The sequence below is a fragment of the Neoarius graeffei genome, chromosome 12 (genome assembly GCF_027579695.1).
Source record: "Neoarius graeffei isolate fNeoGra1 chromosome 12, fNeoGra1.pri, whole genome shotgun sequence".
Classification (NCBI taxonomy): Eukaryota; Metazoa; Chordata; class Actinopteri; order Siluriformes; family Ariidae; genus Neoarius; species Neoarius graeffei.
In genome coordinates this window covers 50,411,391-50,429,845 of record NC_083580.1, presented here as the reverse complement: position 1 = coordinate 50,429,845, position 18,455 = coordinate 50,411,391, and the positions used below count along the sequence as shown (strand labels likewise).

The following is an 18,455-nucleotide window of genomic DNA, read 5'->3' as shown; positions in this document are numbered from 1 at the left end:
ATGTTGAATTTAGTTCGTTTGGTCCACGGCAGGTGTCGCTTATCCGCATGATCTTCACGAGACTTGTGCGAGACTTTGAAACGTGAAGTGTCAGCCAGGTGTCAGTGCCACCATTTTGAAAACTGTTTTCCAAACGAAATATTGCACAAAAACGAGTTTAAATGACGATTACTGCCTACTTTTTTCAAACTTTCCTGATCGCTATCAAAACAAACAAAACTTCCGGCTTGATTACGTCAGCATTCGAAAGAGGGCGCACGCGTCTTTTGACAACGTTGACAGATATTGGTCACTTTGATTTCTGCTGTACGTTTTACTTCCATCCTACGATGTCTCGCACAGGTCTCAATGAGTCTCGTTTATGGCCATTGCTTTGACATATGGACTGATATATTACATAGCATATTTCAAACACTCATAACTTGCTATAGCAGTGACAAAATAGCTGTCAAAAAATGCATTCCTATATTTAATAAAATGAGATAAATAGAATTTTGATAATAAAATTTTTTCCTTCAGTTCTCCTTTAATAAGTGTTGTGGAAGTAAAAAAAAGTGGAAGTCCTTAGCCTCAATCATCAAAGGTACTTTTGAAGAAAGGAACATGGTGGAAGGAAGAATGAATTCTCGTAAATATCAGCATTAGATATTTGGAAGCAAATATGACACAGTGAGTCAAGAAACTAAAGCTGACAAGAGATTGGCTTCTACAACAGGGTAATGATAAAGAAAAAAAACCCCAAACAAACCCAAATTCCACCATTAACTACTAAAAATTTAAGCTTTAGTAATGTGTTTTTGGAGCATAATTGAAAAGATGGAAGTAGATCTTAAACATATGCATGCAAAATGCCCATGTAAACCAGTAACATTCTGTTCGGGAGAATAGATAGACTTCTAACTGGCAAAAAAAAAAAAAATGCAAGCTGTGGTATTTGCCAAAGCAGGTGTTACAAAGCACTGACTTAGCAGGGTGTCCAAACCTTTTCACATGCCACAATTAGAGCAGCGGCTACAATTATCGATAGTCCATAATTATCGACACCTTTTCAGATTTACCAATAAAAAACAATTTTACAAAGGTGAGTTTCAGTTACAACAGTTATTATTGGTTAATTAATCAACCGGAGGACCCCCCCCTTTGCCCTTTGATCTTGTCATCTGATGACACAGCTCGTTACCTGAGATGGAATTTTTTTTTAGCACGATCAGCAAGTTGAGAAAAACCCGCACAAAAATATTTAGAAAGTGGGTAGAAAGTGGAACAAAAGGATTTTCTGACACAGGTTAAACATTTTCAGTTAATTTGTTTGCAAACATTAAAATTACATCCTCATTTACGTAAGCACAAACATCAATATATTTATATAAAAGATATTTTGTACTAAGTAAAAGTCTATGTAAAACAAATTTTAAATACAAACTATGTTTTGTTAAATTAATACCACATACTGATTATTATTACTATTTTTAAAAATAAATAATCATCTGAGTGTCGTTAATTGTGGAATGGTGTCAATAATTGTGGACAAAGGTGTCGATAATTGTGGAGCGGTGTCACATGATACACTGATTATCCTGATACGCTAAGTAATCGGGAATCAACTCATTTTTTTCAGTGGAAGTTTGAGCAACTTATTTTTTTCAGTGGAAGTTTGAGCAATTATTCAGGCACAAGTTACGTATTGAAAGTCTTTTCAAGTTTTGCAATGGCCAAAAGATCATTAAGGTGTCGATAATTGTAGCCGCTGCTCTAGTATTTTATATATTCTATTGGTAAAGTAACTTAATTACTCAATGTATCAACATTTTTGGAAAATGTTAGTTTTAAAAATAGTTTGCTTCAGCAGTTTACTTCTTTTCACTTTTCACTACAAAAATCAACAAAATATGTAATTTGACCAGGACTGCCTAAACTTTTGGATCCAACTGTATGGATAATCTAACAAAATAGAGTTGACATTATTGTGAACATTGAGTCCATGCTTTTGAACAGTATATATTTTCTTGAGCGCAAGTGCAATTCAAAATGGGGGAGAAAAATAGAAAATAGTTTATGCATTATGCTGCAGTGTACTTTAGTGATAAATGTAAGCATGCAAAAATTGCAAAGTAGCCCATAAAGTCTCAGGGGAAACAAGACTTTTCAAAGAGTGGTTCCTCATTAGTAGTGCAAGAAAAGGGTTTTGTAAAAATATTCTCTGACAAACTCAGCTTAATACCAAAACTAAAAATCTGACCTTCTCAAATCCTGTGTAAAAAAGTCCAATAAAGTTGACTACCACTGTCAAATACAGTGGTGCTTGAAAGTTTGTGAACCCTTTAGAATTTTCTATATTTCTGCATAAATACCACCTAAAACATCATCAGATTTTCATACAAGTCCTAAAAGTAGATAAAGAGAACCCAGTTAAACAAATGAGACAAAAATATTATACTTGGTCATTTATTTATTGAGGAAAATGATCCAATATTACATATCTGTGAGTGACAAAAGTATGTGAACCTCTAGGATTAGCAGTTAATTTGAAGATGAAATTAGAGTCAGGTGTTTTCAATCAATGGGATGACAATCAGGTGTGAGTGGGCACCCTGTTTTATTTAAAGAACAGGGATCTATCAAAGTCTGATCTTCACAACACATGTTTGTGGAAGTGTATCATGGCACGAGCAAAGGAGATTTCTGAGGACCTCAGAAAAAGCGTTGTTGATGCTCATCAGGCTGGAAAAGGTTATAAAACCATCTCTAAAGAGTTTGGACTCCACCAATCCACAGTCAGACAGATTGTGTACAAATGGCGGAAATTCAAGACCATTGTTACCCTCCCCAGGAGTGGTCGACCAACAAAGATCACTCCAAGAGCAAGGCGTGTAATAGTCGGCGAGGTCACAAAGGACTCCAGGGTAACTTCTAAGCAACTGAAGGCCTCTCTCACATTGGCTAATGTTAATGTTCATGAGTCCACCATCAGGAGAACACTGAACAACAATGGTATGCATGGCAGGGTTGCAAGGAGAAAACCACTGCTCTCCAAAAAGAACATTGCTGCTCATCTGAAGTTTGCTAAAGATCACATGGACAAGCCAGAAGGCTATTGGGAAAATGTTTTGTGGACGGATGAGACCAAAATAGAACTTTTTGGTTTAAATGAGAAATGTTATGTTTGGAGAAAGGAAAACAGTGCATTCCAGCATAAGAACCTTATCCCATCTGTGAAACATGGTGGTGGTAGTATCATGGTTTGGGCCTGTTTTGCTGCATCTGGGCCAGGACAGCTTGCCATCATTGATGGAGCAATGAGTTCTTAATTATACCAGCAAATTCTAAAGGAAAATGTCAGGACATCTGTCCATGAACTGAATCTCAAGAGAAGGTGGGTCATGTGTCAAGACAATGACCCTAAGCACACAAGTCGTTCTACCAAAGAATGGTTAAAGAAGAATAAAGTTAATGTTTTGGAATGGCCAAGTCAAAGTCCTGACCTTAATCCAATGGAAATGTTGTGGAAGGACCTGAAGCGAGCAGTTCATGTGAGGAAACCCACCAACATCCCAGAGTTGAAGCTGTTCTGTATGGAGGAATGGGCTAAAATTCCTCCAAGCCGGTGTGCAGGACTGATCAACAGTTACCGGAAATGTTTAGATGCAGTTATTGCTGCACAAGGGGGTCACACCAGATACTGAAAGCAAAGGTTCACATACTTTTGCCACTTACAGATATGTAATGTTGGATCATTTTCCTCAATAAATAAATGACCAAGTATAATATTTTTGTCTTGTTTGTTTAACTGGGTTCCCTTTATCTACTTTTAGGACTTGTGTGAAAATCTGATGATGTTTTAGGTCATATTTATGCAGAAATATAGAAAATTCTAAAAGGGTTTACAAACTTTGAAGCACTACTGTAAAATTGGGTCAGGATTAGGAATAGAAAGAGAAATAGGTGTGGTATTCACTGCCAAGTGACCTTTGTAAGACATTGTCCTGGGAGATATGAATTTGAACAGAATGCACTGAATGGCCACTTCATTAGAAACACCGTTCCAATACTGGATAGCCGTCCGCTACCTCGCATGGATTTTTCACAAGGTTCAAAGGGAAAGTAAAACATCCCTTTGAACTTACGGTCTGTGTTGAAATGTTTGCTTTTAATAATTGCTGAGAGATTTGTCAGTGGGGTGGCACGGTGGTGTAGTGGTAAGCGCTGTCGCCTCACAGCAAGAAGGTTCTGGGTTCAAGCCCCGTGGCCGGCGAGGGCCTTTCGGAGTTTGCATGTTCTCCCCGTGTCCGCGTGGGTTTCCTCCAGGTGCTCCAGTTTCCCCCACAGTCTAAAGGCATGCAGGTTAGGTTAACTGGTGACTCTAAATTGACCTTAGGTGTGAATGTGAGTGTGAATGGTTGTCTGTGTCTATGTGTCAGCCCTGTGATGACCTGGCGACTTGTCCAGGGTGTACCCTGCCTTTCGCCCGTAGTCAGCTGGGATAGACTCCAGCTTGCCTGCGACCCTGTAGAACAGGATAAAGCAGCTAGAGATAATGAGATGAAATGAGATTTGTCAGTGGTCAGGTGCACATACAGTGGCATGCAAAAGTTTGGGCACCCTTACTGAAAATGTCTGTTACTGTGAATAGTTAAGTGAGCAGAAGATGAACTGATCACCAAAAGGCATAAAGGTAAAGACGACACATTTCTTTTCAGTGTTTTCTGCAAGATTTGTGTATTATTTTTGTTTTGTACAATTGGAGAGTGAAAAAAGAAAAGGAACACCATGCGAAAGTTTGGGCACCCCAATACATTTCAGTTCTTAGGTAACTTTTACCAAGGTTCCAGACCTTAATTAGCTTATTGAGCTGTGGCTTGTTCAAATTCTTCATTAGGAAAGGTCAGATGATGCAGATTTCAAAGCTGTATAAATTCTCTGACTCCTCAAACTTGTCCCTAAAATCAACAGCCATGGGCTCCTCTAAGCAACTCCCTAGCATTCTGAATAATAAAATAATTGATGCTCACAAAGCAGGAGAAGGCTACAAGAATGTAGCAAAGTGTTTTCAGGTAGCTGTTTCCTCAGATTGTAATGTTATTAAGAAATGGCAGTTAACAGAAACAGTGGAGATCAAGGTGAGGTCTGGAAGATGAAGAAAACTTTCTGAAAGAACTGCTTGTTGGATTGCTAGAAAGGCAAATAAAACCCCTGTATGACTGCAAAAGACCTTCAGAAAGATTTAGCAGACCCTGGAGTGGTGGTGTACTGTTCTACTATGCAGCGACACCTGAACAAATATGACCTTCATGGGAGAGTCATCAGACGAAAACCGTTCCTGCATCCTAGCCACAAAATTCAGCGTCTGAAGTTTGCAAATGAACATCTAAATAAACCTGATGCATTTTGGAAACAAGTCCTGTGGACTGATGAAATCAAAATAGAACTTTTTGTCCACAATGTGCAAAGGTATGTTTGGAGAAAAAAGGACGCCAAATTCCAGGAAAAGAACACCTCTCCAACACTGAAGCATGGGTGTGGATCGATTATGCTTTGGGGTTGTGTTGCAGCCAGTGGCACAGGGCACATTTCATTGGTCGAGGGAAGCATGGATTCAAATAAATACCAGCAAATTCTGGAAGCAAACATCACACCATCTGTAAAAAAAATTGAAGTTAAAAAGAGGATGGGTCCTACAATAAGACGATGATCCAAAACACACCTCAAAATCTACAATGGAATACGTCAAGAGTCACAAACTGAAGGTTTTGCCATGGCCCTCACAGTCCCCTGACCTTAACATCATTGAAAATCTGTGGATAGATCTCAAAAGAGCAGTGCATGGAAGACAGCCCAAGAAACTTGTAGAACTGGAAGCCTTTTGCAAGGACGAATGTGTGAAAATCCCCCAGGTAAGAACTGAAAGATTATTAACTGGCTACAAAAAGTGTTTACAAGCTGTGATACTTGCCAAAGGGGGTGTTACTAGGTACTAACCATGCAGGGTGCCAAAACATTTGCTTCGGGCCCTTTTCCTTTTTTTGTCATTTTGAAAATGTAAAAGATAAAAATAAAAAATTGTTTTTGCTTAAAATATAAAGGGAATGAGTCATCTTTAACTTTATGCCTTTTGGAGAATCATTTCATCTTCAATTTGCTTAACCCTAATCATACCGGGTGGGGTCGTTTCCGACCCCGGACGTCTATTTTTTAGGATAAAAAATTTAATATGCGTTATTTTTTCATGAAATTTCATGAATTTGTCACATTTTTTGCAGGTTACAGGATATGCATCTGGATTCTTTGTGCCCTCGATGCCTGCTTTTTATCGGACCAAAAACCATTGGGGTCGTAAACGACCCCACTCATTTTTCACTATTTAGTCATATAGTACTTGTTTTTTATTCAGTGTATTTTACCCAATTTTGTCTTTTCAGATTGAAATATGGCAGGCAGACCAAGAGTAGTGAGATACTTGAGAAGAGAAGAGATTCAAAGACTCTTAGAGCAGGACAGTACCACAGATGAGAGTGAACCAAATGAATCTGACTCTGAGGAAGAAGCAGACCACATATCTGAAGCATCAGACAGAGGTGACACTGAGAGTGCCAGTGATAATGATCCAGAGGTTGAACACCATGGAAATCAACAACGCCCTGATGACAGAGAGGCTGAAATAAATCAAGGAAGGGGAAGAGGCCATGGCAGAGGTCGTGGGCGTGGGCGAGGCCAGGACAATGGTGCAATTCCCCAAGGCCAAGCCCAGCCCAACAACCCTGCTGTGGACCAAGACCACATAATTGGTAAAGATGGAACTGTTTGGGATAAGGCCCAGCCACTGCAGGGACGAAGGCGAGCCCAGGATATTTTGAGACAGGCCCCTGGAATCACACCAGAAGGAAGATGTACTGATATACTGCAGTCTTTCCAGCTTTTTATCACCCAGCCAATAGTGATTCAGATTGTCCAAGAGACAAATAGAGAGGGTTGCCGGAAGACTACTGAGTACAATGCTGTTCATTCTCAGAGTCAGAAAGTAATTTCAGATTTTTGAAAAAAATAGGTTTGGTTGAATCAAATTGGTGTCCTAGATATACATAGAATAGTATAGAATAGTATTTGTGGATCTCTAACAAGATGTTTAATAAAGAATATTGATCTCTTATGAAGCTTTTGTTGTCTACAAATAAAAAATGTAACGATATTTGGCTAAAAATAACTTGGGGTCATAACCGACCCCACCCGGTATGAATAGGTTGCAAAATATGCCGGTATGATTAGGGTTAATTGTTCACAGTAACAGCAATTTTGACCAGGGGTGCCCAAACTTTTGCATACCACTGTAGTCAGCAACAAGACCCAGAGAGGCAATGGCATTTAATGAATTGGTATTATGGGGCACAATGTGTGCTAAGAAATCATTCCCTACACCATTACACCTCCAGCAACAGCCTGAACTACTGCTATACAGTGTATATAAAAAGTGTACACACCCCGTTAAAATGATAGGTTTTTCTCATCTCATCTCATTATCTCTAGCCGCTTAATCCTGAGATGAGATAGGTTTTTCTGATGTAAAAAAAAAAATGAGACCCTGATAAATAATTTCAAAACTTTTCCCACCTTTAATGTGACCTATAACCTGTACAATTCAACTGAAAAACAAACACATCTGTTAGGGGGAAAAACAAAAATGTACAATAAGCTGGTTCCATAAGTGTGCACACCCTTAAACTAATACTTTGTTGAAGCACCTTTTGATTTAATTACAGCATTCAGTCTTTTTGGGTTCACACCTGTCATTAATTAAAATGACTCTGATTAACTCCAAATAAAGTTCAGACATTTACTCAGTTGAATCCTCCAGCAAAAGCCAGGGTTCGCAGAGAGCTTACAAAGCATCAAAGGGGTCTCATTGTTGAAAGGTATCAGTCAGGACAAGGGTACAAAAAAAATTCCACAACATTAGATATACCATGGAGCACAGTGAAGACAGTCATCAAGAAGTGGAGAAAATATGGGACAACAATGACATTACTGAGAACTAGACGTCCCTCCAAAATTGATGAAAAGACAAGATGAAAACTGGTCAGGGAGGCTGCCAAGAGGCCTACAGCAACACTGAAGGAGCTGCAGGAATTTCTGGCAAGTACTGGTTGTGTACTACATGTGACAACAATCTCCCGTATTCTCCATATGTCTGGAATATAAGGTAGGGTCAAAGAAAACCATCCAGGCCCGGCTAAATTTTGAAAAATAAATAAATAAATGCATCAACTCTCCCAAAAGCATGTGGGAAAATATGTTATGGTCTGATAAAACCAAGGTTGAAGTTTTTGGCCACAATTCCAAAAGGTATGTTTGGCGCAAAAACAACACTGCACATCACCAAACGAACACCATACCCACGGTGAAGCATGGTGGTGGCAGCATCATGTTTTGGAGTTGTTTTTCTTCAGCTGGAACCAGGGGCTTTAGTCAAGGTGGAGGGAATTATGAACAGTTCTAAATACCAGTCAATTTTGGCCCCAAACCTTCAGGTGTCTGCTAGAAAGCTGAAGATGAAGATAAATTTCATCTTTCAGCATGACAATGACCCCAAAAAAGTTTTGGAATGGCCCAGCCAGAGCCCAGACCTAAATCCAGTTAAAAATCTGTGCACAAGAGATGCCCTCGCAATCTGACAGATCTGGAGCGCTTTTGCAAGGAAGAGTGGGTAAATATTGCCAAGTCTAGATGTGGCAGGCTGATAGACTCCTACCCAAAAAGACTGAATGCTGTAATTAAATCAAGAGGTGCTTCAACAAAGTATTAGTTTAAGGGTGTGCACACTTATGCAACCAGCTTATTGTATGTTTTTTGTTTTTAAGTTTTCCCCTCTAATAGGTTTGTTTGTTTTTCAATTGAATTGTACAGGTTATAGGTCACATTAAAGGTGGGAAAAGTTTTGAAATTATTTATCGTGGTCTCATTTTTTTTACATCAGAAAAACCTATCATTTTAATGGGGTGTGTACACTTTTTATATCCACTGTAAGGCAGGTTGGGTCTACTGAATAATGCCATTGATGCCAAATTCTGTCCCTACCAATCTTTAGTGATTCAGTCTTGGTGAGCCTGTGCCCACTGTTGCCTCTGATGGCTAACAGGAGTGGAACTACATGTGGTCTTCTACTATTGTAGCCAATCCGTCTAAAGGTTCGACATGTTTTGCATCCTGAGATACCATAGCCTTCCTGTCAGCTCAAACCAGAGGCCATTCTCCTCCAAACTCTCTCACTGGAAGTTATTTGATCACTGGGAGTTTTTTTTTTTGCTCTATTTTCTGTAACCTCTCGAGACTGTTGTGCTTGAAAATCCCATGAGATCAACAATTTCTGAAATACTCAGGCCAGCCTGTCTGGCACTAATAACCATACCACACTCAAAGTTACCGAGATCAAAATTTTCTGCATTCTAATGTTTGATGAAAATATTAACTGAAGCTCTTTATCTGTATCCTCATGACTTTATGCATTGCATTGCTGCCACGTGATTGGCTAATTAAAAAATTGTATTAATGAGCAGGTGTACAGGAACTAGGAACTAGTAAAGTGGCCCATGAGTGTATGTTGGCATAGATTGGCCCTAGTTATTCTACCTAAACATGATTGATCTAGTTTAGTGTTTAAACTACTGTGAGCTGGCCTTGTGGTTAGCGTGTTTGCCTCTTGACTGGGAGATCACGAGTTCTACTCATGGTCAGGTCATACCAAAGACCATAGTAAAAATAGTACCTCCTGCTGTCTGGCAAGGCATGCTACAAAACAGATGTGAGTGGGGAGTCAAACTCTTGTGGTTACCAGAGGACTAGACCCCCACTGTAACTCTAACTGAGAGGCTGAGAACTACGGAAACGGAGATCAGCGCCACCCATTGCATCTTAAGGGCCTAGTTAGTACTGGAACAGGAGACTGCCTGGGAAGACCAGGGCATGGTGTGAGAAGGACTTATGACATGAGTGTTTAAGCTACATAATCAATGTAGTGAATGATTTACAGTGTCTTGCAAAAGTATTCATCCCCCTTGGTGTTTGTCCTGTTTTGTTACATTACAAGCTGGAATTAAAATGGATTTCTGGGGGGTTAGCACCATTTGATTTACACAACACACCTACAACTTTAGGGCGGCACGGTGGTGTAGTGGTTAGCGCTGTTGCCTCACAGCAAGAAGGTCCTGGGTTCGAGCCCCGGGGCCGGCGAGGGCCTTTCTGTGTGGAGTTTGCATGTTCTCCCCGTGTCCGCGTGGGTTTCCTCCGGGTGCTCCGGTTTCCCCCAAAGACATGCAGGTTAGGTTAACTGGTGACTCTAAATTGACCGTAGGTGTGAATGTGAGTGTGAATGGTTGTCTGTGTCTATGTGTCAGCCCTGTGATGACCTGGCGACTTGTCCAGGGTGTACCCCGCCTTTCGCCCATAGTCAGCTGGGATAGGCTCCAGCTTGCCTGCGACCCTGTAGAAGGATAAAGCGGCTAGAGATAATGAGATGAGATGAGACCTACAACTTTAAAGATGAAAATTGTTGTTTTATTGTGACACAGACAATAATTAAGATGAAAAAAAAAACAGAAATTTGGAGTGTGCATAGGTATTCACCCCCCCCAAAGTCAATACTTTTGTAGAGCCACCTTTTGCTGCAATTACAGCTACAAGTCTCTTGGGGTATGACTCTATTAGCTTAGCACATCTAGCTACTGGGATTTTTGCCAATTCCTCAAGGCAAAACTGCTCCAACTCTTTCAAGTTAGATGGGTTGCGTTGGTGTACAGCAATCTTCAAGTTATGCCACAGATTCTCAGTTGGATTGAGGTCTGGGCTTTGATGAGGCAATTCTAAAACATTTAAATGTTTTCCTTTAAACCACTCCAGTGTAGCTTTAGCAGTATGTTTAGGGTCATTATCCTGCTGGAACGTCACCCTTCATCCCAGTCTCAAACCTCTGGCTGACTCAAACAGGTTTTCCTCCAGAATTGCCCTGTATTTAGTGCCATCCATCTTTCCTTCAGTCCTTACCAGCTTTCCTGTCCCTGCAGATGAAAAACATCCCCACAGCATGATGCTGCCACCACCATGATTCACTGTAGGAATGGTGTTCTCAGGGTGTTCTGGCCACTCTTCCATAAAGCCCCACTCTGTGGAGTGTACAGCTTAAAGTTATCCTATGGACAGATACTACCATCTCCACCATGGATCTTTGCAGCTCTTTCAGTGTTATCTTTGGTGTCTTTGCTGCATCTCTGATTAATGCCCTCCTTGCCTGGTCTGTGAGTTTTGGTGGGTGGCCTTCTCTTGTCAGGTTTGTAGTGGTGACATATTCTTTCCATTTTGCTATAATGGATTTAATGGTGCTCCCTGGGATATTCAAAGTTTGGGATATTTTTATAACCCAACCCTGATCTATACTTCTCCACAACTTAGTCTCTGACCTGTTTGGAGGCTCCTTGGTTTTCATGTTGCTTGCTTAGTAGTGTTGCAGAGTCAGGGTCCTTCCAGAACAGGTTGATTTATACAGCTATCATGTGACAGATCATGTGACACTTTGACTGCACACAGGTGGATCTTAATCAACTAATTATGTGACTTATGAAGTGAATTGATTGGACCAGCTCTTATAAGAGCTGGTCCAATCAATTCACTTCATAAGTCACACTCCATATGCACACTCCAGATTTCTGTTTTTTTTCATCTTAATTATTGTTTGTGTCACAATAAAACAACAATTTGCACCTTTAAAGTTGTAGGTGTGTTGTGTAAATCAGATGGTGCTAACCCCCCAGAAAATCCATTTTAATTCCAGCTTGTAATGCAACAAAACAGGACAAACACTAAGGGGGATGAATACTTTTGCAAGACACTGTATATGGCAGAAATGATATGGTAGCTGCTTGCAACCAGTTCAAGTCTTTAGTGCTGCCTTTAGATTGACCAATTGAACTTCAAGCATGAAGTCATTCTGTTGATGTATACACACCCTCTGCTCTGTAGGATCTGTAATGCTTGTATTTGACTGCTTTGCGACAAGTTTCCTGTATATTTAGTCATGCCCTTTTAAATTTTCCACCTTTTTTTTCCTGATCAGGCCCAGGTCTATTGGCTTGCTGCTTGAATTGCATTCTGGCTCACATATACGTTAAATATAGCAACATTTCTGAAATAAGCAGCTACAAATATAATAAATGTGAATGTAAATGTAGAGGATACACCTCATTATTAAACTCATTCCTGTCTGTTTTATACCATTTGAGAAATTCCTAGTAGACTTTATTTATAGCATATAACGGACTTACTTCTAGACTGAATTCATGTGGATCTGAAATAGAAGAAATGAGATAAAAACCACATGCACACAACAAAAACACTTGAGGCTCAGCACATTTCAGTATGATGTTTATTGAGCATATGCTGAAATGCATTACAATGACTAAAGACATGGGATTGCAAACCGTAGCACCTCATTAATGTGTAAGAAGTATATTTCAAGTCCAGGCTATGCATACGAGAATGTGTGTGCACATCATTGGGTCTTTATTGTCATTTGCACTCATTACGTAAACATAATAGACAACAGTAAAAAGCATGTTTAAGGCTAGGGAGTTTCTTAATTGCTTTATTTACTGTATGAATATGATCATGGACTTGCGTGTGTCATCCTTTGTTCAAACTGTGTTTTGTGATTGTTGTGTTTGGCTCAGTCGGTGTGTCCTCACGCTTTTTTTTTTAATTAGTAAGGCTACTTCATTGGAACGCAGATTTTTGTCACGCTCAAATAGTCCTCAAGACAAACGGCATTCGGCATCACATATATTTCTGCCACTCTCTCAGCATACATTCTTAAGCTGTGCAAATCTGATTTGCTTTCATACATACGGATTGTATTTCTACCCCGAAGAGTAGGGGAGCATACTCCCCCCTGAGCTGGCATGCAGACGCGCCCACCCCAAGTGACCTGCCCACCCCCATGCCCACCCCTGGGTATTGCAGACAGAAAGGAAGACGTTCGAGGCCCTGATACCTACACAGCATCTGCAGCAAAACCGATTTAAAGCCGTCACTCAACATGCATTTAAAATTTTTAGCTCGCCGCATCGTATGGCTTCACTCTATGCATATTTGTTTTTTTGTTTCTGTTAAATTGTGTTAAATTTTCAGTGTGGTTAATGTAATTAGATACATCATTATCTAGCTTTATGGTTTCTTTGTAAAGTTAGCTTGAGTTGGAGTGCTAGCATCTTCTTTGAATTTTCTTCGCAGTTTAAGTGCTTCTCTACTCGTTTTCTGTGATCTGCTTCACGGTGTGGCTGGAGACTTTCTCCATTTTCTTGGTGGCTACCATTTTCTCCTCTACTGTTTCATCTACTGCTTTCACTGTTTCAGTGACTGTGACGGACTTGGTGACGTGCTTGGCTCCATCCTCACCAGTGGTGATGGTCTCTACTGTTTTGGTGATGACCACCTTCTGACTAGGGTCTTCCTTGGTAGGGCTTTCATCAACTCCATTTGAGATCACATCTTTCTTCTCTGGCTCTTTCTTCTCTTCCTCCTTTTTGTCTTTATCTGCCTTAACAGTGTCTTCTTTCTTGTCTGTCTTCTTCTCTTCAGACTTTTCCTCCTTGCTGGGTTTTGCGTCTGTTTCAGGTTTTGCTTCTTCTTTCTTCTGAGGCTCATCTGTGGCTGTTTCCTTCTTGGGACTCTCACTTTTTGGAGATTCGGGTTTTGGAGTTTCTTTCTTGGCTTCCTCTGGTTCTGGGGCCTTTGGAGTCTCACTTTTTGGAGAAGAAGCTTTTGGGCTCTCACTCTTTGGAGGAGAAGCTTTTGGGCTCTCACTCTTTGGAGAAGGAGCTTTTGGGCTCTCACTCTTTGGAGAAGTTGCTTTTGGGCTCTCACTCTTTGGAGAAGCTGCTTTTGGGCTCTCACTCTTTGGAGAAGAAGCTTTTGGGCTCTCACTCTTTGGTGATGAAGCCTTTGGAGACTCACTCTTTGGAGTCTCCTTTGGTGATTCAGCTTTAGGAGACTCAGCCTTTTCAATCTTGGTCTCCTTATCATCTTTTACCTTTTTGTCTTCTTTCTCAGCCTCATCCTTTTTCACTGATTCTTTCTCCTCAGTTTCTACTTCTTTTTCATCACCACCTTCCGCTCCTCTCTCTTCTTCTCCAGCACCTACTTCTTTTTCAGCCTTTTCCTTCTCTGGTGAGGCCTTTGACTCAGGTGCCTTGGTGCTCAACACAGTTTCCTCCACTTCTGCTTCCTCCTCACCTTCTCCTTCCTCACCTTCCTCTGCATCTTCTCCCTTTTCTTCTTCCTTTTCTTCCTCACCTTTTTCATCAGCCTTTCCTTCCTCATCACCTTCTTCCTCATCACCTTCTTTAGTCTCAGCTTCCTCAGCCTCATCAGCAGGAGCGCTGGCACTCACTTTGGCTTGGGCAGAAGCGACAACCTCTTCTTCTTCTCCCTCTTTCTCCTCAGCCTCCTCTTCAGCTTCTTCCTCTCCTTCTTCTCCCTCATCTTCTTTCTTTTCAGACAGTTCTGCTGCCATCTCTGCCAATGCCTCTTCCATCTCCAATTTCTCGTCTTCCACTCGAGTCTCCTCGATGATCTCTTCCACAAACTTGTGCTGGACCCTCAGTTTGGGAGGTTCTGCTTTGACCTTGGGGCCTTTGGTGACAGTTTGGCGGTAAGGGTATGTGCTGAAGTGGGTCTCCTCTCCTTCAAGTAGTTTCCTACATTAATATATCAGGGGCCGAGATAAATTTAGCATAAACGTAAGTGGCAAAATAACATCAAAAGTAGGAAGACATTATTAAACTTGACATAGAGCATTATCATTATTACAATTAATATTAAATGTTATTGTTCTGTATTCCAGTGGACCCCAGTTAAATTTTCAAAGATCTGTCCAAGTTCCAAATTTTTCCTCAAAACAAGCACTTATGAAAGCTGGAATTGTGGGTAACCTTCTCGTCCACTTGGAGTTCACTGGTGTGTGCTGGATACTTTTCCTAACACAACTGACACAACTTCTTGTTTTGTTTTAATGTAAGCAGCTTTTCTCCCAAACATTCCAAGATCTCTTGGGGAATTTATTATTATTATTATTATTATTATTATTATTATTATTATTATTATTAATTTATTTATTTTTATATTACACAGTTCGAGAGGACACACTGCAGTATAACTGGACCACTGGATACATTTGAAAAGAAAAACTGGTTTGGCTATTTGTTCTTTGTTCTTTCTTATTTTATTCCTTCTATGGGTATAAAGAGATGTTTCGTATGTCTGTTCTGTGTATCGTTAAAAACATAATGTTCAACCCGGCATGTTAATCATTTGCGGGTCTTTGCCTTATTAGATAATGTGCATTTGCCTAGATTTATAGTTACTTCATTCGTGGCTGGCAACCATTTTATTAATGAGCTATAAGTCCTTAGGTTGATCCTGTATATTTCGATGGAAACAAAGTTGAGATTTTGGACTCAAAATGAAATAATAATAATAATAATAATAATAATAATAATAATAATAATAATAATGGAGCAGGGACTTCTGACTAGACTTTTACCTGTATGCTGCAATCTCTATATCTAGGGCCATTTTGACATTCAGCAGGTCTTGGTATTCACGCAGATGTCTTGCCATCTCCCATTTTGTGCTCTTCAGCTCATTATCCAGTTGGTGGATGGTTTCCTAGCAGATGCAAACACAAGCAGCGTTGCCTCAGGTTAGTGCATAAATACATTAAAAAAAATAAGAAGTAAACACATTATTAGTCACGAAGCTACAAGTAATTTCCCATCTGGATTCTATTCTAATGTATGCATGAATTAATCCTGCTCACTGCAGTACCTTTGTGCTGCAGATACAATATTCTACCTTCAGAAAAAAACAAACCCAACCTGATAGTCAACGCCTTTCTTTCATCTGCTGTGAAATGACTGCGCTGTTTTAAAGGAACCTGATGATTAGTGGTCACTGGGGGTGGGTGGGGTGGGTTCAGGCCCCAGGAAAACCTGCATTCTGATTAAACCAGGACTGCAGAGGAGTCTCTCTCTCTCTCTCTCTCTCTCTACCATGACACAGCATCTACTGCAGTGGACTCGCTTATTGGACTGCAGCCAAATTCGCAACGCTTTGTCATTTTTCATTTAGTTGATTACTTTGAAGCAATGTGCACACACTGATCATCAGAATACATCTTTCATTAATGTTCAGCCGAAATGGCTTTACCAAATAATAAAAAGTATGACCTCTGCTATGCACAAAACCTTCAGACAAATCTGCAATAGGCCACATACTTTTTTTTCTCTGCAGAAGAATAAAATGAATGTAGGTTATAATACGCGGAACGCATGCAATAATAAAAATAGATGAATTATTATTAGAATGAGTTACTGGAAGTTGTTTGGTCTGAGTTGAGCCTTTGTCAAAACTCGAATCGCATTACCAAAACGTTCAGTAGTTATGCTTATAAATATTAGTGTTTTAAGGAAGACTTTTTGGGCATCTTAAATAAATAAATAAACAAATATTTAAAAAAAATCTCAAGTGGTCTTATGGCAAAAAGATTAATAAGAAAAGTTCCTGTGAACATTTCTCATATAAACAGGTCGTTGTTTAGAGCTCTAATTCTAAGTGTGTGGTGTTTACCTGAAGGCTGGCGAGGTCGGAGTTGTGTCGGTCCTCGATGTCGCTCAGTTGCCTCTCCAGTGACTCTTTGGTCCCGCGGGCTGCTTCGAGCTCCACTGTTTTCGCCTGCAGCTGGCGCCTGTAGTCTGCGATCTCGTCCTTGGCGGACTTGATGGCGTCCTTGTTCTGCTCCGCGGCCTCCGTCAGTTTGGCGTAGCGGCACATGAACCAGTCTTCGACCTGCTGCAGGTTGCGGTTGGAGTGCCCCTCGAGTTGGGCTCGAATCTCTCGCAGAGCGTCGGTGATGTCCGCCTTCTGCCACTCCCTCTTCTCGGCTGTAACGACGTGTGACGCCTGGAGCTGTCCGAGCAGCTCGCCGACCTCTTCTTCATGGTCATTACGGACGAACACGATCTCCTCCTGGAGGGCCTGGATCTTCTTCTCGAGTTCTGCTCTGGCCAGGGTGGCGTCTCCGGCATCCTTCTTCAGAGCGCGCGTCATGGCTTCGGTGTCGGTGCGCACACGGGCTTCATCTTCCAGACGCTCGCGCAGTCTTTGGATGTCGTCCTGCAGGCGCTCGGCATCGACATGCAGGCGCGCCTTGTCGCTGTGCAGCTGCTCGATGGCGCCACGGAGCTCCTGCAGTTCCCGTTCGTGCTCCTCTCCGAGCTGCGTACGGGAAACCTGCTTCCGCCGCAGAGCGTTGATCTCTGCCTCGATCTGCTTGTTCTGCTCCTCCAGGAAGTGCACCTTATCGATGTACACTGCGAAGCGGTCGTTCAGACCCTGCAGCTGCTCTTTCTCATTGATCACCAAAGACGGCGTGCTCAGGTCCATGCTCAGGTCCATGGGCTCTGCGTTCATCGTCCTCTTGTAGGCTACGGATGAGATCGGACTGGCCCGGGACCATGTCTGCGAGCGGAAGCCGCTGGAACCCGAGCCCCCGCTGCTGCGGCTGTAGCTCGTCCTAGTGTCCATCACTCTCCGGAAGGGACTTCCGAGAATGTCTAACGAATAGCTCATCCGGCAGGTGCAGTGGAGACCGTGTTCAGATGAATGGGGGAAGTGAGAGATGGAGGCTTGCGCCTGTGTGTGTGTGTGGTGTGTGTGGCTCTCACAACGTCCCGGAGCTTGTACGAGTCCTTTATATAGGCTGCTGCAGACGTGCAGGATTCTCTGGACTGGACCATTGATCCATCCTAGTGGGAGGGTCTTTTTGGACACTAGTTATCAGTGGTTTGATTGAAAAGAGGACGTGGGTCAAGGTTGTGTGGGGAAGGGTGGGCTCTCAATGCTTACCCTGAATTTGCATGGCAGAAGCATTGTATGTGACTTACTTTATTAAAAACTGTTTAAATGAGCCATTGAGCGCATAGAGGAAGATTGAGAAACACTGATTTGACAGATGCATAGAACAGTTATACTGGTATTTCATTGTAGATACGATTAATTGAACAAAACAACACACACACACACACACACACACACACACACACACACACACACACACGCACACCAAACTTACATTACATCCTGTCAAATCCATTTAAGATTCAAGATTCAAAGATTTTTTTATTGTCAATTCACTATATATCCAGGACATATAGGAGAATCGAAATGCCATTTCTCTCTCACCTTACTTGTAAAAACAGATAAATATTACAAAAAAATTAAGAAAAACAATATATAAATATAGGCGGCACGGTGGTGTAGTGGTTAGCGCTGTCGCCTCACAGCAAGAAGGCGACAGCGCTAGGGCGACAGGGTTCGAGCCCCCGGGCCGGCGAGGGCCTTTCTGTGTGGAGTTTGCATGT

At 41.3% G+C, this 18,455-nt stretch overlaps 2 protein-coding genes across 2 annotated transcripts in view; one reads left to right on the top strand and one right to left on the bottom strand.

The window, feature by feature from the left end:
• The window catches only part of rpl17 (ribosomal protein L17), a 234,897-nt gene that overhangs the window by 125,747 nt on the left and 90,695 nt on the right, over nt 1–18,455 (top strand). The gene's annotated exons all lie outside the window — the stretch shown is intronic.
• Nucleotides 13,280–17,664, bottom strand: nefma (neurofilament medium chain a). Its single transcript, XM_060935073.1, has 4 exons — nt 16,663–17,664; nt 15,578–15,702; nt 13,711–14,732; nt 13,280–13,641 (listed from the first exon to the last, which is right to left on the bottom strand). The coding sequence occupies exons 1-4, from the start codon at nt 17,662–17,664 to the stop codon at nt 13,280–13,282; spliced, it is 2,511 nt and encodes an 836-aa protein (XP_060791056.1).